The 22,393-nt window shown below is 52.9% G+C and overlaps 1 protein-coding gene across 8 annotated transcripts in view; it reads right to left on the reverse strand.

The window, feature by feature from the left end:
- The window catches only part of MYO19 (myosin XIX), a 33,480-nt gene that overhangs the window by 2,337 nt on the left and 8,750 nt on the right, over positions 1-22,393 (reverse strand). For 4 of the 8 annotated variants that reach the window (XM_082439961.1, XM_082439955.1, XM_082439960.1 and 1 more), the window contains 18 exons: positions 15,797-15,929; positions 15,078-15,147; positions 14,424-14,559; positions 13,679-13,775; positions 13,464-13,540; positions 11,704-11,794; positions 11,069-11,240; positions 8,982-9,055; positions 8,160-8,281; positions 7,850-7,963; positions 7,426-7,602; positions 6,937-7,089; positions 5,854-5,961; positions 4,888-4,958; positions 3,161-3,264; positions 1,249-1,397; positions 997-1,126; positions 302-387 (listed from right to left, as the gene is read on the reverse strand). In XM_082439961.1, coding sequence (XP_082296087.1) covers positions 302-387; positions 997-1,126; positions 1,249-1,397; positions 3,161-3,264; positions 4,888-4,958; positions 5,854-5,961; positions 6,937-7,089; positions 7,426-7,602; positions 7,850-7,963; positions 8,160-8,281; positions 8,982-9,055; positions 11,069-11,240; positions 11,704-11,794; positions 13,464-13,540; positions 13,679-13,775; positions 14,424-14,559; positions 15,078-15,147; positions 15,797-15,929 — 2,064 coding nt within the window. Of the gene's footprint in view, positions 1-301; positions 388-996; positions 1,127-1,248; positions 1,398-1,919; positions 2,024-3,160; positions 3,265-4,887; positions 4,959-5,853; positions 5,962-6,936; positions 7,090-7,425; positions 7,603-7,849; positions 7,964-8,159; positions 8,282-8,981; positions 9,056-11,068; positions 11,241-11,703; positions 11,795-13,463; positions 13,541-13,678; positions 13,776-14,423; positions 14,560-15,077; positions 15,148-15,796; positions 15,930-22,393 lie in introns of those variants that run through there. The other 4 variants (XM_082439958.1, XM_082439957.1, XM_082439962.1 and 1 more) reach the window with 4 other exon arrangements.

Genomic DNA, 22,393 nt, shown 5'->3' on the forward strand with positions numbered 1-22,393 from the left:
TTACTGTAGTTATACTGGCAAATAAAAGCACAAATTAATCTAAAAAGAAAATAATAGCCTTATTGAGATCTAATTGAAATACCATGAGATTCATGCTTTTAAAGCGTACAGTTCCATGGTTTTTAGCATATTCCCAAAGTTGTTTGTGCCACTCTACCGTGTCATAGCCGTCCTGCAGTGTAGGCGGTGTCGTGTCCACTTCATTCACGAGGACACGAGGCCGCCCGCTTTGCAGTGGCGGGGCCCGCACTCCAGCCTGGGTCCATCATTGCCCACCCTGACTTCTCGGGTCAGTACTCACTCTCCACTCCTGCCACGCCCGTTTGATGACCGTGGCAGCTGCGTGCAGCCTCTGGATGTGCTTCCGAGTCAACCAGGAACGAACAGCTGAGGGGTTTGTCCAGAAACAGGAAATAAGAGTAAATGTTTGTCAGAGCTCTCGGTAACCAGGCTGCAGCACCACCAGAGCAGCTGTCAGATATTTGGGTTTCTAGTATTTTTGTTTTTCAAAATGAGGCTGCTGTGTCATGGTTCATACATTGCTTCCTTAATCAGATCTTCTCAGTTTTTACCTTCTCCTTAATTAAACTCAGCACGCCCGGGAGCGCAGGTTATGATAAGAGTTGTCATAAAGGGAAAAAACGGTGGCATAAACAGCTATCTAGGACTGGGAAAGGGGAATTAAAGGCAACTTTGGAGCCTCTACTACCTACAAAGCACCCTTAGTTGTGGTGTGGCCTGGTCTGCACTGAACTGGAGATGCTCTGGGTGAACTGGACAGGGAATTCGAATCCCAGCGCACCACAGGGACATGCAGTTAACCTCTTGAGGCTGGGACACAGTCAGCTTTGGTCTGTGGGGACTCTAGCAGCAGCATTTCGAAAGAAACAGGTATCATGTGGGCTGGATCGTGTGCAGCTGCAGACAGTGGCCGCATCTAGGCCCACCTGCTGGCCAGGAGCAAGGATTGCCGGCCCAGGGCCCCACCTCTCCTACCTGCCTGGATGAGCACGGCAGCCCGCCGCTGCCTCTCCTGCTTGCGGCCCCGGTGTCGCCTCCAGCCACCCTGAATGCAGCGGGCACACTGCTCCAGCACCTGGGCACGCCCGCGTTCCAGAAGCTCCAGCTGGGAGAAGGGGCATCCATTGAGGTCCTCAGCCTCTCCTCCCCCTGCCCTCAGGAGGGCCCAGACCCTGTCCTGCTAAGGACAGCACATGGCTGGCCACTCCTCATCCCAAACCAGCTTACCATGGAGTCCGTCATGAACACCTTGGTCCTGCCACAGTGCACTGGGGCCGGCGTGGCCTCAGCTGGTGCCCGAGCCAGGGCTGGCAGAGTGTGGAGGATGTCCTGGAGGAGGGCTTGCAGCGTGGCCTGCTCGGAGTGTGGAGACCATTCTGGGGGACGGAGACAGAGGTCCCATCAGTGCTTCATTGTCTGCACACTTCTGTGGCCTTAAGAAACTGGTCTGGTCTCCCTAACATTCCACAGGATTCTTTCCTGCTGTTCTTGCCTCTAACCATTTCTACCTCCTTCCTTTTGGGAGGAGGCCAGAAGTGGCCTCCCAGTGTCCCTCAGGTCCCTGACTGTTCTGAGGAATCTCGAAATCCCATTTGAGGCTGTGCCCTGGACTGGCCTGCAGCCTCCATTCCCGTGGGTCCCTTTGGGCAGGGTGGCAGAGGGCACCGGGTGCCTTGACTCCCACATGGACTCCCAAGCTGCTTAGCCAGCATCTGTTTCTACGGCCCCAAACATGCTGAGCGCCAAACAGGGCAGCCGGGCCACTCCCTCTGCCCCTGAGCCCTCCCGCCACTGATGGGAAAAGGGGGAACAAATCCTAGCCCCATGGAGGCCCACCGGGTCCCCCTGCCTGCCCTCCCACACCTGGCAGGGCCGGCTCCTGTAGAAGGAGGATTTACCTGAGGGCTCTGACCACCTTTAGCTGCCCATTGCCTCTCTGGAGGCTGCCAAAGGAAACGCCGCAGACGAGAAACAGCAGCAAGATCAGCCAGAGGCCAGGGGGCTTTGGGCAAGAGACAGAACAGGAGAGCACACCATGGAGAGAGGGGGAGAGAGGGTGGGGAGAAAGGATGAAAGGAAAGTGACAAAATCGTGCCCAAGAGAGGGAAATACACAGCAGTACTGTGCCTGGGCTCTGCCGGGCCCATGGGTGTGGGGTGGTGGTGTGTGTGTCCTGTCCTTGGCCTCTTCTCCGTGTGTGTGTGTGTCCTGTCCTCGGCCTCTTCTCCCTCTGTGTGTGTGTGTGTGTGTGTGTGTGTGTCCTGTCCTTGGCCTCTTCTCCGTGTGTGTGTGTGTGTGTGTGTGTGTGTCCTGTCCTTGGCCTCTTCTCCCTCCACCTGTGCCCAGGCCTTCTCACCGACTCCCACAGCCTCAGTGACGCCACACGCAACAACCCCAGCAGACCAGGCCTTTCCCCTGAGGTGGGAGCTGGCCAGTACCTTGCGGATGTCTCCACTGGCTGGGCAGGGCTCGGCAGCCTCCCCAGACCTCTCTTCCCCACCGGCTGGGCGTGGCTAATTCTCTCCTCTCCTCTCCTACATCGAATCACTTGCTTGCCAAGTCTGGCCAATTTCTTTCCAACATTTCCTGGCTGTGCCCACATCTCTAGCTTCCTCCCCTCTGGCCAACCACGGGGCCCCCCACGGTGGCCTCCAGAAAGCATGAGGCTGACGCCACTCGCTTCCTGCCCCGAAGTGCCTCCCATCTGCCTGGAGGAGAAGGTCCAGCTTCTGCGAGTGGGCCTCCCTGTCCACCAGCCTCACCGCCTACTGTTCTCTGCCCTTACGAGCCAGCAACACTGAACAGCCGGGAGCTCCTCGCACACACAGTGCTGTCCCCTGCCTGTGGAATGCCCCTCACCTGGCTAATCCCATCTAGCCTCAGACACCACCTCCTTCAGGAAGCCTTCCCGATTCATACCCCTCCTAGCACCACCCACAGCATCCTGTTCCTAACTCTGTGTCGCCACTTTCCCCGTTGTTTGTCTTCTTTTAGTCTGTTTCCCCGCACTGAGCCAAGAGCCACGAGGGCAGGGCTGTGTTTTATTCATCTCTGAAGCCCCAGCCCCTCGCCCTGAGATGGCCCAGGTAGGTGCTCGGGAAACTGGGTGAACAAGTGACTGGCAAATGGGCGCCCTCACCTGAGCGCCCTTCATCTGGAGGTGGGCCATGGGGGCTGGGGGCTGCGCCAGGACAGAGCCTTCTCAGTAACTCATACCGCTCCAGGAAGTTCCGGTGAGAGACCCTGGAAGCCAAAGCAGGCAGAAGGAGAGATGAAGTGACTTTGGCCGTGAGCCAGGAGTCACTGTTTAATCTGCTCAGCCACCAGCGAGGTGCTGCCCTGACTGTGCCCACTGAGCGGATGACATTACTAGGGCCCCTTGGCGGGAAGCCAGTGGCGACCACTTTATGCTGGGCCTCCTGCTCCTGCAGCCCTGGTCCTACCCAGACAGAGCCTTGCTCTTTTAGGAGGGGATTTGCAGCCTGCCTCCTCCCAAAGGGGCTCGCCAGCCTCTTCCCAGACACCTGGGTCGTTCCTGCCGTGCACAGGGGCTCAGCACGTCTCCCCTCTGATGCCACGGCCTCCTCCACTGCCTCCCGGGGTCTCGGCTCCCCGTCACGGCAGCGCTTCTCTACACAGCGGTACTTCCTCCTCCTGAGTCTGGCTTCTGCCCCCAAAACTGCACCAGCGTGGCCACCAACTCCAGGGGTCAGTGCTCTGACCAGCCTCTAGGCAGCAGGTGCCCAGCTGACCTCTCTCCCTTGTAGAGCTCGCTCGCTCTCAGCCTCCAGGACACCCACGGTCCTGGCTTCCTCCTTCACCCCGACCCCCTCCAAGTCATTGCTGGTTTCTCGTCATCCACCCTCTAAACGTGAGCGTTCCTCAGGGAATGGCCTCAGACCTCCCTCTCCCCCTGTGATCTCCTTCTTGCTCACGGTGTTAAGAGTCACTGAGGACAAACCCTCACGTGCCCCTCCATTTCAAACCGGACTCTCCCCTCCCCTCTCCCCTAGACCATCATGTGTCCCGATTCATCCACTTGCCTCAGACGGAAGCCTGGAAGTCGCTTCTGCAGCCTGGAAGTTGACAGCTCCCCTGCCCCGTACCCCACGGTCTACCCATTCACGGTCCCACTTCTACGGCAAGCCACACTCCACTTTTACCCACTTCTCTCCATTTGTCACTGGGCCACCATCCCACCCGTCATACCTGTTAACGGCCGCCCGCTCACCTCCTCCCTCCTCTCCTGACCCTGGGGCAGCCTCCGCACAGCAGCCACAGAACAGGAGCGAGCGTGCAGCACGCCCTGCTTACAACGCCCAGCGGCTCCCACGGCTCTCAGGAAGACCGTGGCCTTCACGTGGCCTGGAGCCTCCCCCCTTGCCCCTGTCTGCTGTGTGTGCTCCGGTCACCTTAGCATCTCTCAGTCCTAACCTGGGAGCTTTGGGGTTGCTGTTCCCTGGGTCTCGAATACTCTCCCCTCCTCCACGTCTTCCCAGGCTGGCCCCTTGGCTTTGCTTCCCTAGGCCTGAGCTGCTCAGAGGGCCCCTCCCTGAGCAGCCCTGACCCCTTCCCCGTTAGTCCACCTAACGGCACTTTTTGTTCCTTTCCACAGCAATGTACACCCCAAGAGGGCAAGACTCACCTTTCTTATTCACTGATACACACCAGACACGGTGCCTCCGCAAAACGGGCCACAGAAAGTGAGTGCAGCCCTAGAGCTCCAGGCCGACTTCTGTGGACCTGCCTCTTTCTCTTCATCTCCACATCCTGCTCTGGGCTGGTCAGGCTCTCGTCTGACCTGCGCCCTGAGCTCCACCCTGGCATTGGCCCTGCCCCCTGCACTGGACGGACCGGCCCACTCACCGGATGGGGAAGCCGGCGGCACTGATGTGGATGGTCTCCACGAGGCCACAGGCCTCCAGCTGGCTCAGGACCTGCAGGGGTGGGGAGACAGGGCTGCAGCATGGGGCCAGCAGGCCCCAAATGCCACCCTTCCCGTGGCCCTGCTGGTGTGGATCTGCAGGCTCTCCTGATGGGCAGACAGTCTTTGCGGCAGTGAGAAATCAAGGGACCTTGAGAAAATCTCCCTGTTAGAAAGGGTCCTGGGGGCCCCAGGTTCCCTTACCTGAAGCCTGGCTTCTGGTACAACTGAGGCCAATGCTAGTCCTGGCTGTCTCACCGCTCCCGTCTTTGCCTCACAATGCAGCCCAATCCAATTCCTCTTTTTTATTTATTTTATATTCTGCAGTCGATAGAGTGAGTCACAGCTAAGAAGCAGGGGAGGTTATACTGTGAAGATGCTTCCGGGACCCAACCAAGATCTTTACCACAGAGCAGTGGTCCTATGAATCCTAAGGTCATATCTGCCAGTCGACTGTGGGACACTCTCCAGCATCGTCCAGCTCTCATACCTCTTCCACATCCCTCCAAAGGGCAAAGGGCAGCTGCTGGCCACAGAGTGCTTTTGTGCAAATTTTAGAAACTATCCTTCCATCAGAAACAGTGCACTGTGTCTGGTCTGTAAGGTGACACAGACTTTCAGCTAATCACAAAAGACACCCATTCCTCTGGGCAGCCTCAGTCTCTTGTCAGGGCACATGGCTTGGTGAGCAGAGAGCAAGATGCACTGTAGCCCCTACTTGCCTCCTGTGGTTGGGCCACCGTGCATTGCACAGACCACACAACTGTACATGACTGTCCTGCCAGAGCTGGGGAGATAAGCCCTCCCTAATGTCACTCCATTTGGAGCAGACATCCTGCCCCTTACCCCTCCAGGGTCTTGGCCGAATGGGACCCTCCACAAAGCAGCTCTGGCCCAGTGTGAATTACCTCCTCCTGGTGGAACATCTGCGCCCGGCCCTGGCTGTTGGGCTTGATGCAGCGAATGTAGTGGGGTGTGGTGCTATGCAGGACCTGCAGAAGCTGCTCCAGGGAGGCCTGCAGAGGGGAGAGGCTGTGGGTCAGGCTGCTGGGGGGGCACCGGCTGGGCCCTGGCTAGTGACACGTCCAAGCAGCCCTCCCAGCCCCGAGACCTGGATCCTCACACACCCTGAATGACTCCTGGCGGCTCTCACTGGGTGTGCCCAAAGCACACTCCACTCCTCACCTCCGCCTCCAGGGACCCTTCTTGACCTGTGACCCTCCCCACCTGGTTGGTCTCCCTGCATCTGGTCTCAGCTGCCCCCTCCGAGAGCAACCTTTCCAGAAGAGAAGCATCTCAGAACCCCCTGCCATTTGTTCAGGCGACAGTTGTTCGGGCGACTAAGCCCGTCCTATGTGCTGGAAGCCTTGCCAGGGCTACGACACGGCCGTCTGCCGCTGTCTCACAGCTCAGGGCCTAACGGGCCTTGCAGACGTGGGATGGGCTCTCTCAGTGGTGTCTGAGGCTGGGCAGGAAAGGGCTAACCAAACCTGGGCTCCCCTGGTTGCCTCCTCTGGGAGGTGATGAGAAGGCTGCGGTTGGAAGGAGGACAAGGAATAAACTAAGAAAAGTGGCATGGAGGGCAGGAGTGAGGGTGGAGCTGAGGGGCGGTGGAGCAGAACGTGCAAGGGCTGAGAGACGGCAGGAGGGGACAAGTCTGCGCTGGCCGAGGACAGAGTTTGAGCAGGAAGCTAGGGAACTGGGAGTGGGCCAGTCACAGAGGTTCAGGTAACTACTGCTCTTCCATGATCACCCTATCAGTAGTGGGCGAAAGTCCGCACTGCCACCCATGGGCCCCTAGGCTTCCTGTCACGTCAACTACACACACAGTCCCTCTGTCAGTTTCCGGTCTCTGTCTTCCGTGGACCAGGACCACGGCTCCCTGACTCCTCAGTGCTCCCAGCACACAGCACTGATCCCGGGAGGTGCTTGGTAAGCATTGGAGATTGATGAGTGAACCAAGCACATCCCATCAGCACCACCAGACCCACCTTGAACTTGGACACCACGGTCAACACAGGGGCCCTGCTCTGGCCAGAGGGCTCCTCCTGGGACTTCTCTTCAGGGTCAGCAGGAAACAGCACCTTGAGCAGGGGGTCCTGGGATTGCTGCAGGAGCCTGGTCAGCTCAGGGGGGATGGGGTCCTATGGGGAAAGGACAAGGACAAGGGTGAGAGCAGGCGTGGTGCTGCCCACGGGCTGCCAGCCCTGCTCACCCAGGCCCCAGAAGAAGGGCAGTGCCTGAGCCCAGGAGACTCAGAGCTGGTCTACTGGGTGCCTAGAAACCAAGAAATGCAGTCATTTCTGGGCAGGTTGTGCCTGAGGAGCAGAGACCTCAGACAGGTGGGCCCAAGAGGCGACCCTGGATTCGGGAGGATGTTCAGGAGGGGAGGGTGCACGATAGAAGCTTCCACACACATGCAGCAATGACTCAGCATCTCATTTCACGCAGGGGCCCACAGGCCACGGCCCAGCCCTCACCTTGTTCTTCTCCACCAGGCCTGCGGTGTGGTACCGCACAGACCCCGCATAATGCACCACGATGAAGCTGGGCTCCCGGCTGAGCTTGTTGTGGCCCAGGCAGGGGCTGCCTGCCAGGGAACTCTCAATGCGTGTCTGGAGCTGGGCTGCACTGCTTGGCCGATTAAGGCGGCATTCCTGTGTGGGCCGGGATGGGACAGGCGGTCAGCCACAAAGTGAGAGGGGCTCACAACCCTCAGAGTCCCCACCCCGTGGACCCATGGGAGCATCACAGTGACCCTGAAAAGGAGGGGTTATAGGGCTAGCACACCCATTATGCAGATGGAGAGAAAGAGGCACACAGAGGGCACAGGATGGTCTTCAAGGTCCCAGAGAAGCCCAAAGCCCCACTCGGGTGTTCTGCACACGAGCTGACCCCCCCCACCTCGTTTATGAGGGAGCAGATGCTGATGGGGCTCCCCTCGATGAGATCCAAACAGGTCTGGTTGTCCTGGTAGCTGACAGTCGACCACTCCAGGCCCTCAGCTGTGTACTCCTCCTGGGGGCAGAGGTGGGAGTGGGGTGGCAGAAGGCAACTGCGGTCTGAGGTCCAGGTGGCCATCCCATGCTGGCCTCAGCACCACAGCCCGTTCCAGAGCAGTGTCAAAGAAGGAACCGAAGACGTCTGGTCAGATCCAGGGATGGGGCTGGGGGCCAGGGAGAAAGAGAGGACGCAGGACCACCCTACCCCTCACCTGCTGGGCCCTGAGGTAGTGAGCCACGAAGTGCTGCTGCAGCTTCTCGTTGGCGTAGTTGATGCACAACTGTTCCAGACTGTTGGTGGGGAAGGACTCAAACCCGTACACATCCAGCAGGCCTGGCAGGAAGGGGAGAGCCCGTGGGGCCAGTGCAGGAGGAGGCGGGGCCCGCGGGACGACAGGAGCCCAGGGTAAAGCCTCATGCTTGGCGGCCCGGAGCTGAGGCGGAGCGAGCACGATACCCAGCGGTGAGCAGAGCACCTCCCACCCCAGCGTGGTTCCCAGGGCAGCCTCCTGTCCCCTCAGAGCTCAGAGCAGGAAGAGGCCGAACGAGGTGTCAGGGGACCAGGTCCCGGGGAACGCTGTGTGTCCAGCCCGGTTTGGACGGCCTGAGTCTCACGCGCTCAGTTGGTGCCTAGAATTCCACCATTCTGTGAGCAAACTTCACTGATGCTCCTGAGCTTTACTTCCTCCCCTAGCAGGTTCCCATGATGTTACCATGTCCCCCATGTCCCTTCTAATCTAGCTCCTTCACCATCCCCCACTACTCTCCTGAGACCGGAGCTGGGTCTCCGGGGAGAGAAGGGGCCCTCGTGGCCCGGCCGCCAGCTGAGCCTGCCTGGAGAGCTAGGGACGGTCAGATGCGGGCACCGGAGAGCAGAGACCTCGCCCACACACTGGCGGAGGGTGAGGAGACGGGTGCAGAGGAGGGAAAGGAGCTGCCCGGAGTCCCGCAGTAGACCCAGGGCTCTGCTCTCTGTGCGGGGCACTCCTGTCCTTTTTCTGAAGGAGGGTTCCTGGAGGGTGAGCCCCTGCTACCTATGAACGTGGTCCAGGAGTCGGGGTCCGCACAGATGCTGCTGTTGATCACCGATACCAGCCAGTCAAACAGCCTGTTGGGGCGGGGTGGGGGGAGTGGGCTCTGGTGAGAGGCGTTAGGCTGAGCCTGAGGGGTGGCAGGTCTGTCCCTGCAGCCTGGGTGCCACACCTTGGAGGGCCTGTCTTCTGAGCCTGACAGGTCAAGGGCTAAACACTCTCCTCTCGTGTCCTGCCCATCCTGTCATTGACCCACTACACACGCAGGCTGTGGTCATGCGTGTTTCCGGGCACACGAAGACCTGGCCTGTCCGCGAGCAAGACTGAGCACGGGACCAACTGCAGGCATATCCCTTTTTATTGCGCTTTGCTTTATTGCGTGTTTTACAAATTGAAGGTCTGTGGCAACCCTGCATGGAGCACGTCTATCAGCGCCATTTTCCTAACAGCGTTATTTTAAAATTAAGTTATGCACATTGTTCTTTTGGACATAAAGCTATTGCACACGTAATAGTCTACAGTATGGTGTAAATATAACATTGCTATGCACCACGAAACCAAGAAATTTGTGTGACTCACTTTATTGTGGTGGTCTGGAACTGAACCTGTGATACCACTGAGGTCTGGTATAGCCTCTGGGGCTAGACGGGGAGTGGGTCTGCCTCAGTCCCCTGGCCGGACACCCAGCTGCATCTTGATGAGAAGGGGCTGACAGGCAGCTCTGGGTGGGACTGTGAAGAACTGACTTCACTGGACTCCCCTGCAAACCTCGGCCTGTGGAGGCCAGAGCTCAAGGCCCCACCACATCCCCCTACTCCATCCTGCACGAGGGGGCCCCGAGTCACCCGAGGTGGACAGTGGCATCCTGCACTCTGGAACCACCGCCCCTGAGATGATGGGGTGGTTGCTGTACAACGTGGTGACACATATGACACTACATAAGGGTTTCTTCCTTACCATTTGTTTAAGTGATTGCTCTGCAACTTTTTCTCAATTCAGTAAATGATTCCTGTTTTTGCAACAAGGGCTTCAAATACCCATTTGAGGTACTAAAAATGAGTGGCCTAGTGATACAATGACCTGTTTGCTGTGTGTAAAATGATCCATGATTAGAGACTCACTGTGTCTGTGATCATCACACTTTACCTGCTCATTTTGCAGTGATTTGACACAAAAGCTTTAAAAATCTTTGGCCTCAAATTCTGACCTGAAATTCGCTTCTAGGGAGTGAGAACAGAGTACCTTGCTGAACTGGGTTCAGTCTGGGCCCAGCTGCCCTGGGCCGTTTTCACTCAGAGGATCTTATTCCCTTAGCAGAGCTTCTCAGTCTCTTAGCTCTTGAGAAGTTCGTGAAAGCAGGGGGACCCTCTCCACAGGTACCCAAGTTCCTATAAGCACATGCACACACACATACACACATGTGTTCTGTCCCATAATTCCAGAGGATCCTGGGCCCCCAGACCCTCTCAATGGCACCCCAAAGGGTCTCAGAACCCAGAGTACCAAATCACTCCTTAACCACATGGCCAAAGGGTAGAGATGCCCACAGAACCAACAGGAAAAGGCCAGGACCCCCGCCTTCCCCCTGTTCTGGGCTCCACTTGCTGCATAGTGTTGCTCAAGACTGTGGGCAAAGCTTCTGGCTCTACCACCATCTATCAAATTCCCCAGGTGACTACCAAGAGTACAAGGGCACACAGAGACAGAGGAGCCTATTCACCCATGGGTCTGCACCTGGACCTGGGAGGGACTCACATCACCTCTGGGGCCGGCCTTGCCAGCAGGCAGGCAGGCAGGCCTTCCTCACCTATCACCAAGGTCAAGGCAGGCTCCTGTACTTTAATAACATGCTGAATCTAGGCCAGGTGGCAACTTCTCCACGCAGAGTAGTCCGGAATCAAGCCAAGGGCCTTGCTTGGGGAAAGCCCAGGAGCCACTCCCTCCTGCCCCCCAGGGTCTGGGGAGCAGGGCAGGGAACCCGTCTGCTTTATCTGGCAGCCCTCACCCTGGGCCCAGCCGTACTGCCTGAGGGGTCTGTTCCAACTCCAGATGGGGTGGCGTGGGAGGAGGGCAGGGCCCAGAGCACTCACCGTGCATAGACCAGTTTGGCCAGACAGTCTCTGCGGGTGTCACACTCGGCCCGGGAGCAGGGCTTCCGGAACACCTGCTGCCGCCTGCCTGCCCTGATGGTCCGAACCCGCAGTGTCTCCAGCAGAGGGTCTTCTGGGAGCCGCAGCAGTGAGGCTGATGTCCTGACAGAGCCTGGGAGGCACAAACACCCTCCATCCAAACATCCCTCTGCACAAGGCCCCGTGAAGTCATCACAGTGGAAACACGACCCACCCAATGGGGCAGAGTGAACCCAGGTGCAGGTGGGTGAGGAGGCTTGGCCAAGGCAGAGGCAGGACTTGAACCCAGGGCTTCTGTGTGCCAGTCCACACGGCCATGAGTGGGATAAACCACTTTATAAACCCTCCAACTCTCGTTTTCTCATCTGTAAGATGCGGGTGACGCTATCTGCTGCAGCAGAGATGGGGTGAGGAGTAACTTCTCCAGGGCAGGGCCCTATAGCTTATGGCTTCAAGGGCACTGATTCCAAATTTCACCTTCTGGCCTCCCTCCCACCCAATCCCACCAAATGCTGCCTCTTTTCCGGCAGGGCCTGCCTTGCTCCCTGGGTGTGTGACCAGAGCCTGAGATGCAGGCCCCCCATCCCTGCACTCACACTCAGCATCGTCCATCAGTGGGCAGGGCTGGGCTTCGTTCTCGGAGTCAGCAAACCGGGTGTTGCCGAGGTGCAGCAGTCCAGCTAGGGCCTGAGGGGGCAGGAGAGGACACGAAGTGGGCCCCTTCTCAAGGGCTAGAGCCCAGCCTGGGAAGGGTCTCTCTCCTGCTGAATATGAAGATTATGATAACAGAATAATAACAGCTCTCAATTACTGCCCACTTATTCCATGACTCGGCCAGGCACAATTCTACACAAGTTACATGCATCATTTCATGTTATCTTTTCAACAACCAATGAGGCACGTGCTATGGTGGTGCCCATGATAGAGATGAGATGGGGAGAGGTTAAATCACAAGCCCGAGGCCACACACTTGGTAAAGGAGAAGGGCAGGATGAGAACACAGGCAATCGGACTTCAGATCCCTCCCGGGGCAGCCACTGGGGCCGCCATGTCACCCCCAGTCTGTCCCCCTGCCCCCCGACTCCAGGAGCATACTGTGTGGGAAGGCCGCTCCTGTTCCTCGTGGACCGGCCCTACCTCTGTGTGGCTGGTGGGGGCCTGGCTCTGGCTCCTTCTGGCTCTTTCTCAGCACTGCTGGGCTTCCGACAGCCCAGCCTAGGGCAGGATCTGTGATCTTGGTCTCTGTCCAGCGGGTGCTCCCTTGCCGTCGCACTCAATGACCCGCATGGATGAGCCCCCAGGGGCTGTAGAAAGGGGACCCCTGGGTCCAGCAACTTGGAAACCTTTGGACCTGGTATCGGTAGAGCAGGGCCTCTCCCACCATCCCTGTCTGGTCCCAGAGAGGGTGTGTCCACATGCTACTGGCTTTCAGGCCACAACCCACCTCAGGAGAAGACTACTGTGCTGATGGGCAGTGTGGCTGGGACAGAAGGTCATGCCACCCTCAAGCCGGCACTCCTGTCCAGACTCCTAGTGTCGTCCACTTGTCCTGGGCTTGTCCTATGTGCTGTCCCTCTGGCCAAGCTCTTGGCTGGCGGTGCCCATACTGGCTGTGATCTCCCCCTACAGCCTGAGCAGCCCCCTTCTGGAGGTGGAGGTCTCTTCCCACTGCACTGCCATCTCCCTGCAGCGACATCCCTGTCTCTGCTGCCAGCCAATCCTACAGATCCCCTCCCGCCGCTCTGCAGGAGTGAGGAGAAAGATGGGAGAAGGGAGACCACCAGTGGGGATGAGCGGGGCCCAGTTCCTCTGGGTGAGCACTGTGTCCCAGGAGGAAGAGGGTGGGAAAGCGGAATTACTACGTCTGGTACGAACCCTATCTGCACCACCACTTAGTGCTATCTGGCCGTGGGCAGGTCTCTAGTTTTCTCAAGCATAAAATGGGAATAATCTCCATACCCATGGTCTGTTGAAAAAGACCAAGTGAGCTAAGAGGTGTGAACATGATTTAAAAACTAACACACTAGACAAACATGTGGCAGCATCGTTTCTCTATTCTGATTAATGGAGCCATAACTGACCCAGGCACTTTGCCCTTTGACCTCCGTGGGTCACTGTGCTGGCCTGTTCAATAGCACTATGTGCCCTGCCACTGTCCTCTCTTCCCCCATCCACCCTGACCCCCAGTCTCCAGGCTCAGCCTCACAGAGAGGCGGTCGACTCCTTGGAGATTGTGCAGTGGGGCCTAACGTCCTAGACCCTCAGGAAAAGAGTCTCACACGTTGAGAGAAGGGCCCTATAAAAGGGGCTGCTCATCACCGCTGCCACATGTCAGTGGTGTGGCTTTTCCTCTGACCTGAAAGATGTTGTTCTGGGTGGGGGCATCGATGCCCAAAAGAAGCATGGCCTCCCTGGTCACCTCGAAACAATCCTCTGAAAAGGAATTCAAGTCACAGCCCAGTGTCAGGACCAGAGGTCAGCAGGGGCAGCGAGGGGTGAGGGAGGCAGGCCCTGTCGGGATGGGTGGGTGCTGCTGGGCCGGCCCAAAGTGCTGGGTAAGGCTCCCCCTACCTTCCAAGGTCCTCTCTGGGTTGGGCAGCCAGGAGAAGGCGGCTCCCTCAGGGAGGTGCCACTGGAGCCTCTCGTCCGCACTGGCTCCTTTGCAGATCTGTGGGGACGGGGACGGGGGCTGAGCTGGGGGTGCTGGGGAAGCCTAGGCCTGCGTAAGCCCGGGGTTGGGAAGAGAGCAGTGAGAAACGGCAGCAACGTCACAAGGCTGAGGTTCCCGTAGAGCCCAGGGCAGGCAGGGGGGCAAAAACAGCAGCAAGCAGTTCTGGGCGTCTCCACCCGATGCAAAAAAACTCACTGAGGGGGTCTGCAGTACGATGAAGAAAGCAAAACTCCACCTGGGGAGCCCCCAGTCCCAATCTGAGAGCAGGGAGACGTACTATCCACGCCTTGGGGGTCCCCCAGTCTGATGGAGGAGGCACAGTCTAGGGAAGTCCTTGTTCCCAGTTGCCGTTCGAGGACAAGCCTCTGTCTGAGAGTGAGAGTTTCCATTGCGGAGACAGTCCCAGCCTCAAGGACCTTCTGATCTGACAGAGAAGGCAAGCACGTTCCCATGCCAAAACCATCCCGGGAGCCAAGATCCAGTGTGTGGCAGAAGTGTTACATAAAGTTTGCAGGAATAAGTGGTGGCATCGCTGAAACCAGGTGAATAGGCAGGCATGAAGCAAGGCAGGGAGGGGAAGGTTTAGGGGCACAGACCCATCTCCGCCCTGCATCTGGGCAGCTGTGGGCCCCACCTGGTACAGACCTGATAGAAGATGTGGAAGTTCCTCTCACTGGAGGCCTGGCAGGCCACTCGAGTTTTCTCTAGCAAGTAGGTCTGAACTGCGGCTCCAGTCATCTGCTGGGCCCTGGGCACAAGCAGGCTGGAGCCCATTAGTTGCCTGTTCATTCCATAGACATTTATTGGGCACTTACTGTGTGCCAGACTGCAACCTCCCCCAACTCTTCCACTTAGGCAATGGGGGTTGTGAGGACTAGGGACCACTCAGCAGGTCCTTGGTTGGGGGTCTGGGACATTGCCCTCCAACCAGCTCAGGGGCAGGACCAAGGTCTCTGTACATTATTTGGCCCCATCCCGAGGCAGGAACAGAGCCCCAGCTTCAAGCTCAGAGGTGTGGCCAAGAGGTGGCAGTTTAGCTAGAAGTCTCTGAGCAAGGGTAGAAGCCGGAACACATGGGCTGCACAAGCACATTGCCCCAGGGTCCCTCAGGCTGGAGTAGTTAAGATTTCTCCAGGTTCAAAGATCACCCTCAGGTTCACTTATCACACAGAAAAACATACCAGGAGGAGCCGAGTTCTGCCCACAGGGGTGGCCCAGGCTGGGCACTGCCCCAGCCACTTTCACACTCCCCCCGCCCCCAGCAGCCAGACTGGCACAGAGACTGGCAGCAGAGGTTACCTGTTCAGCTGGAGCTGGATGAACTTCCCAAAGCGGCTACTGTTGTTATTCCTCAGCGTGCACGCGTTCCCTACAGATCACACCTTATGTTTACAGAGTCCCCACGGGCTAAGGTGGCCTCAGGTCTGCTGGGGCCAGGTCTCTATCCTCAAGTCACCTAAAGGCCCCTTCCCTTTGTTGGTTTCCATGTCACAAGGGACAGGACTAGGGACTGGGCACTCGGGCTTTAGCAAATGCGATTCAGCTGAGTTAGAACTTCCTGGCAATGAAGTGGAAAGAGCCAATCTAGGCAGTCAGGGACTATTTTCTTTGAAGGAGAAGAAGGATCAAAAACAAGCTGTTACTGTTGAGGCAGACGGTAAGGCACAACACCTAGAGTGCCAACATGGACACGAACTGCTGTGCGTCCTTAGACAAGTCCCCTTCCCTGAACCATCAGGAAGCTGTTCGGAAGGATGGGGTTTGGACTGGGCGAGCCAGAAGGTCCTCTCCAGCACCACTGCTACACCTGCTCAGGCTAGAGGGAGGGGACGACAGAGTGATGTCACCTCTACTGGAAGGAGGCTGAGGGTACCTGGGAGGAAGTTGGGGATCCATGGCAGTGAATGATAAACTACCCTCCACCCCTCTCCTAAAGAGAACACTGCTCCTTTCCCTGGAAGGTGGCAAATCCCAGAGGAAATGGGACTGAGGTACTGTGCCGAGGACACCAAGCTCACCAAAAGCTTCCATGACAGGGTTGGAGTTCAAGATTCGCTGTTCGATCCTCTCTGCAATCTTGTGGTTTTCCCAGGATGTGGGTGAGGCGGCCACCACAGCGTAGAACTTCATCAGGCAGCGGGACGTCCATGTCTGTGGCAGAAACAGCCCTGTGGGAGCTGTGTCCATGTTCCCTCCCGCTTCTGAGCCTGCCTGCTACAGCCCTCTTTTCCACCATGTATGTTGCTGACCAAAGGGTGAATGCTGAGTTCAGCTGTATCCTTGGGCAAGGCACTTCCCCGTCTGTGAAATGGGGACACTTACTTCTGCTTCTCCTAGCTCCTGAGGATGCATTTAAGAAATGAGGGGGGCTGGGGTAGAGGAGGACAGCCCACCCTGCCCTGAGCAGGCTACTGACCTAAGGAGACTTTCCATGCATTTTCTTACCAACCCTACAGATGCAGATGCAATTACATACTACCTGTTTTCAAAATGATGAAACTCAGGCATAGAAAAAATTTAAATTTTATTGAAGAGTACATATCTAGTAAATGATAGGGCTCTGATTTATACCCAGGCAATCTAGTTACAAAATTCTCACTGTTTTATTTTTAATCACCTGAGATGAGGTCTATTTTCATTTTAATTTCCATTTGTTCATTGCTAGGACATAGAAACAATAGATTTTAATATACTGACTGTATCCTGTCACCTTGATAAACTCCCTACACCTCACTACAAGTTTTTAGCTTTGTTTTTGTTTGGTTTTGGGTCTTTTTGGTAGCTTTTTTGGTAAATTCTTTTAGGTCTCCCTCTGAGGTGGGAGGTGCTCCCTCTCTGCTATTTTCTGAAAGAATTTGTATAGAACCGGTAACATTAATTCCTTAAATACTTGGTAGAATCCATAAAGTGAAGGCACCTGGGCCTGGAGCTTTCTATGAGGAAAGTTTTTTTTTTTTTTGAAGACTCAGGGCCCCCTGCATATCCACACTGTGTCACTTCTCACTCCTCATGTCTCTCCTGTTCCCTTTGTGTTTTTGTGTCTTATTCCCTTAGTTCTTTTTTTCTTTAATTAATTAATTAATTAATTAATTTTTGGCTGTGTTGGCTCTTCGCTGCTGCACGTGGGCTTTCTCTAGTTGCGGCAAGCGGGGGCTACTCTTCGTTGCGGTGCACGGGCTCCCATTGTGGTGGCTTCTCTTGTGGCGGAGCAGGGGCTCTAGGCACGTGGGCTTCAGTAGTTGTGGCTCACAGGCTCTAGAGCGCAGGCTCAGTAGTTGTGGTGTACGGGCTTAGTTGCTCCGCAGCATGTGGGATCTTCCCAGACCAGGGCTCGAACCCGTGTCCCCTGCATTGGCAGGCAGATTCTCAACCACTGCGCCACCAGGGAAGCCCTGAGGAAAGATTTTTAACGATGACTTAAATTTGTCTCATAGATTTAGATATTCAGGTTATATGTTTCTTCTTATGTGAGCTTCAGCAGTTTGTGTATTTCAAAATATTTCTCCATTTTATTAAATTGTAGAATTTATTGTAATAAAGTTAATAAAAATCTCTTATCTGTAGGATCTTTAGTTATGTTTATTCTTTCATTTCTGACATTTATAATTTGTCTAAGTTTGACTAGATTTTATTAATCTTTTCAAAGAAATAACCATTGATCTCACTTGCTTTATTATTTTTGTTTCTATTTTACTGGGTTTTTTTAAACTTTATTTCCTTCTTCTGCTTACTTTGGGTTTACTTTATTCTTTTTCCCTTAGTTTAAGGTAGAGGCTCAGGTCAATTATTTGAGTTTATTCTTTTTGAATATAAGCATTCAACGTTACAACAAATTTCCTACTAAGCACTGCTTTTTTTTTTAAGCACAAATTCTGATATGTTTTGCTTTAATTTTCACTCAGTTCAAAGTGTTTTCTAATATCCCTTGTGATTACTTCTTTGAACCAAAGGATATTTAGAAAGGTATTAATTTCCAAACGCTTTGGGATTTTCTAGATATCTTTGTTATTTACTTCTAGTTCAATTCTACCCAGGGCAGAGAACAGTTTGTATTTTAATCTTTTCAAATTGAGATTTGTTTTGTGGTTCAGAAGATAGCCCATATCAGTTCCATGTGTACTTGAAAAGAATGCACAAATATCAAACAATTAATTTTGATTTTATTTCAATTGTTTTTGCTTTGTGTATTAATATAATTACTTCAGCTTTCCTTTGATTAGTGTTGGAATGGTATATCTTTTCCTATTCTTTTACTTTGAACCTATCTATACCTTTATAGTGGGTTTCTTTTTTTTTTTTTAAAGGAATTCCTTTATTTTTATTTATTTATTTTTGGCTGTGTTGGGTCTTCGTTTCTGTGCGAGGGCTTTCTCTAGTTGCGGCAAGCGGGGGCCACTCTTCATCGCGGTGTGCGGGCCTCTCACTGTCGCGGCCTCTCTTGTTGCGGAGCGCAAGCTCCAGACGCACAGGCTCAGTAGTTGTGGCTCACGGCCACTAGTTGCTCCGCAGCATGTGGGATCTTCCCAAACCAGGGCTCGAACCTGTGTCCCCTGCATTGGCAGGCAGATTCTCAACCACTGCGCCACCAAGGAAGCCCGTGGGTTTCTTTAAGACATCATATAATTTGAGTCTTGCCTTTTTAAAGAAAGCCACTCTGACATTCTCTGTCTTTAATTGAAGAGTTTAGTCCACTTACATTTAATTTAATAATCGCTATGGTTGGGTTTAAATCTACCATCTTATTTCTTTTTGAGTTGTTCCATGTGATCTTTGTTACTTTTTTCTCCTTTTATCGCTTCTGGTTGAATTGAGTACTTTTATGATTCCATTGTACCTCTACAATAAATTGTTACTATCTTCACCTTAGAATGAATGAGTTTTTAAAAAATTTATTTATTCATTCATTCATTCATTTTTTGGGCTGCATTGGGTCTTCATTGCTGCGCGTGGGCTTTCTCTAGTTGCGGCGAGCGGGGGCTACTCTTTGTTGCCATGAGTGGGCTTCTCATTGCGGTGGCTTCTCATTGCGGAGCTTGGGCTCTAGGTGTGCAGGCTTCAGTAGTTGTGGCTCATGGGCTCAGCAGTTGTGGCTCGCGGGCTCTAGAGCACAGGCTCAGTAGTTGTGGTGCACGGGCTTAGCTGCTCCGCAGCATGTGGGATCTTCTGGGACCAGGGCTCAAACCCGTGTCCCCTGCATTGGCAGGCAGATTCTTAACCACTGAGTCACCAGGGAAGTCCCTAGCATTCTTATCTTTGTTCCTCTTTATGTATATTTTCCTGCTTCCTTAAAGATTTTTTCCTTATGTTTGGTTTCAGCAATTTGACTATAATGTGCCTAGGTGTGTCTTCTTTGTATGCATCCTACTTAGTGTTTCCTGAGCTTCTAGGATCTGTACTTGTTATCTTTTGCTAATTTTCTAAGATATTACTTCTGACCCACATTCTCTCTCTTCTCCTGGGACATCAATTACAAGTATGGTAAACCATGTGATATTGTACCAAAGCTCCTGAATGTGCTTTTCTTTTTGTTTTTCAATTTTCTCTCTCTTTTTTGTTTTGTTTTGTTTTGTTTTGGCCACAACATGTGGCACGTGGGATCTTAGTTCCCCAGCCAGGGATCAAGCCCGTGCCCTCTGCAGTGGAAGCACAGGCCCTAACCACTGGACCACCAGGGAATTCCCCAAGTTTCTCTTTATTTTTTGATTTCTATTGACTCACTCTCAAGTTCACTGATGTATTCTTCTGCATGTCTAGTCTGCTGATAAGAGTTGTTCATTGGGCTTTCCTGGTGGCGCAGTGGTTGAGAATCTGCCTGCTAATGCAGGGGACACGGGTTCGAGCCCTGGTCTGGGAAGATCCCACATGCCGCGGAGCAACTAGGCCCGTGAGCCACAACTACTGAGCCTGCGCGTCTGGAGCCTGTGCTCCGTAACAAAAGAGGCCACGATAGTGAGAGGCCCGCGCACCGCGATGAAGAGTGGCCCCCGCTTGCCGCAACTAGAGAAAGCCCTTGCACAGAAACGAAGACCCAACACAGCCAAAAATAAAAAAAAAACAAATAAATAATTAATTAAAAAAAAAAAGAGTTGTTCATGCTTTTATCATTTCCTCTTAACTATAGTTTCCACCTCTCTCATGAAGAGATTGGAAGAATCTTTTCTGGAGATACTGACAAGCTCATGAGACAAGTTATGAACATTCAGGGTTCCACCAGTTTAGAAAGTTATCCATAGTGAGGCCTCCTGTCCATAAACATAAGAGATTCTAATCAGTTGCTTAATGCCTTATTCTGAAGTATGAACAGAAATTCAAGGATCATTAACTATTTGGTAAACTTCTTGTAAACTTCTTTTACATGAATGACAAATATCACAACAAAGGATGAAAAGGAACTAGAAGGAAATAGAAATGAATTTTGGAAATAGAAATGAAAGGAACAGAAGACAAGTAAAAATCATGAAATATCCTCAAAGCTAAGAGAAGAAATAAGACCAGGATGCTGGGGGGAGAATAATATTCAGAGAACAAGAAAGAACTCTTAGAATTAAAATTTTTAATAAAAATTCAAAACTCAAAAGGATTGAAGGGTAGAGAATATCTCCAAGAAGACAGGACAAAATACTAAGAGACAGAAGAATAGATGAGAAAAACAGGATATTAGACAATTTATCAAACTTCCTACTAATACGAATTCCAGAAAGGGAAAACAAGGGGAGTAAATTATTAAATTATTATCAACAGATATAGTATTTTTCCAAACTAAGGGACATGAGTTTCAAGGTTAAAAAGACCCACACAAAGTACCCAGAAAAGCAAGTGAGAAAAGACACGCCACTGTGAATTTCAATACCTATGGATAAAAAAGACGACCCTAAAAACTTTTGGAAAGAAAACACAAATCACCATTTATGGATTGGGACTTTCAACAGCAACACTCAAAAGAACATATAAGAAAATAACTTATAAATTCAGAAAGAAAATGATTTTCAATTTGAAATTATAATATCCAGCCAACATGTCAAATTAAGGCAGAATAAACATTTGCAGATGTGCAACAACTCAAAAATATGCCCTCCAAGTAACCTTTGTCGGGAAGCTACTAGAGAATATGCTCCATAAAAACAAGGCAGTAAAGGATGAAGAGGAAGCCACTGGGCTCCAACAAGAGATTTATCATAGAACAGAGGACAATCTGGATCCCCAGAGTGAGGCAGACAGCTCCCAGGTAATAGCTGTGTGGCAGCAGCCCTTGGCAGCCACCAGTCCGGATGGGAGTAGGAGACATGAGAACTCTAGGAAGGGCATCGCCAAGAAAAAAAAGCACCTGAGGGAATTCCCTGGCGGTCCAGTGGTAAGCGGTGTGGTTAAAAAAAAAATTTTAAAAAGCACCTGTTGGGTAGGTGTTTTCCAGTTTTGGTGACAAGTTTGATAATGAATTAATAATAGGTATATAGAAACTAAACAATAAAAAAGTGGGGGCAATAATTAAGTAGAGGGAAAGTAAAAATTATACAAGAAAAGAAATATAATCATAGTATGTTACAGGGCTCTGCTGGGAACAATACACACATACTTGTAATGTAAATACTATATATTAACTTACCCAGAAATCGTGATATAATTACGTATGTATTTGGGGGCAGGGCAACAGGGCTAAATCCTCATCAAAGTAGTAAATGAACAGATAAGGTCAAAACTGAAAAATCAATAACTAATAATATAAGCATATTGTTTAGAAATATGGATGGAGACACCCAAACAAACTGCTAAAAGATGTGAAAGCACAGGGTTGCTGTTTTTTTATGTAAGCCTTGTAGTATTGCTTGATTTTTGAGCTATGTCACTATGTTTCTACTTATCAAAAATAAATTAAAATTGAAAAAGATACCAGGCCCAGCCCATGACCACAGTGGCTGTTCAATAAAGGGTTACTGAGCTCTGGTTGCATGGGTCTAGGGCCAGGTCCAGCCTCAGCTGCCCAGAGCAATTCTGGAGGACAATGGGCTCATCCAGGAGCTGGGCATCAGCCACTTCACCGGCGACCTTGATATAGCTCTCAAAGATCCCCTCTTCACCCAAGTCCTAGCCCTCATCCCTACAGTTTGCTGTCTCCATCTGTTTCCTTGTCTATCTTTCCCAGTGAGCTAAGAGCCCCCTGAAAGCCAGATGTTGCATTTTTCCTCTCTGTTCCTCCCCCTGCCACTCCTTACTGGCTAGCCCAGAGCCTAGAACCTGGCAGGTGCTCAGTGCTCAGCAATGCTTTCACATATGAGTGTAGGCAGAGGGGGTTTATGGTCCAAAGAATCCCTTGTGAAGGTAATGTTGAGGAAAGGGTGGGGTGGCTGGTGAGGCTTGACAAGAAGGTGGCGAGGCCTGGGCCAGTACCCTCCTCTGACCGGCCGTGCAACTCCTCACTCATCCTTGTACAACATCCTGTCTCACCTATTAAGATTTTGCCACCTAGGGACCACATGACCACATCAGGAGATTCTGTCCTTCCCCACAGCTGGCCCAATGCACTGCCCTTGCCATCAAGGGCAACCCAGAGATGCAGGTGGACTACTTCCTTATTGGAACGCTAACTACTTTTGGAGGAGTGCTGCCACATGCCCAGC

This window comes from Balaenoptera physalus, assembly GCF_965194825.1.
Source record: "Balaenoptera physalus genome assembly, chromosome: 20".
Classification (NCBI taxonomy): Eukaryota; Metazoa; Chordata; class Mammalia; order Artiodactyla; family Balaenopteridae; genus Balaenoptera; species Balaenoptera physalus.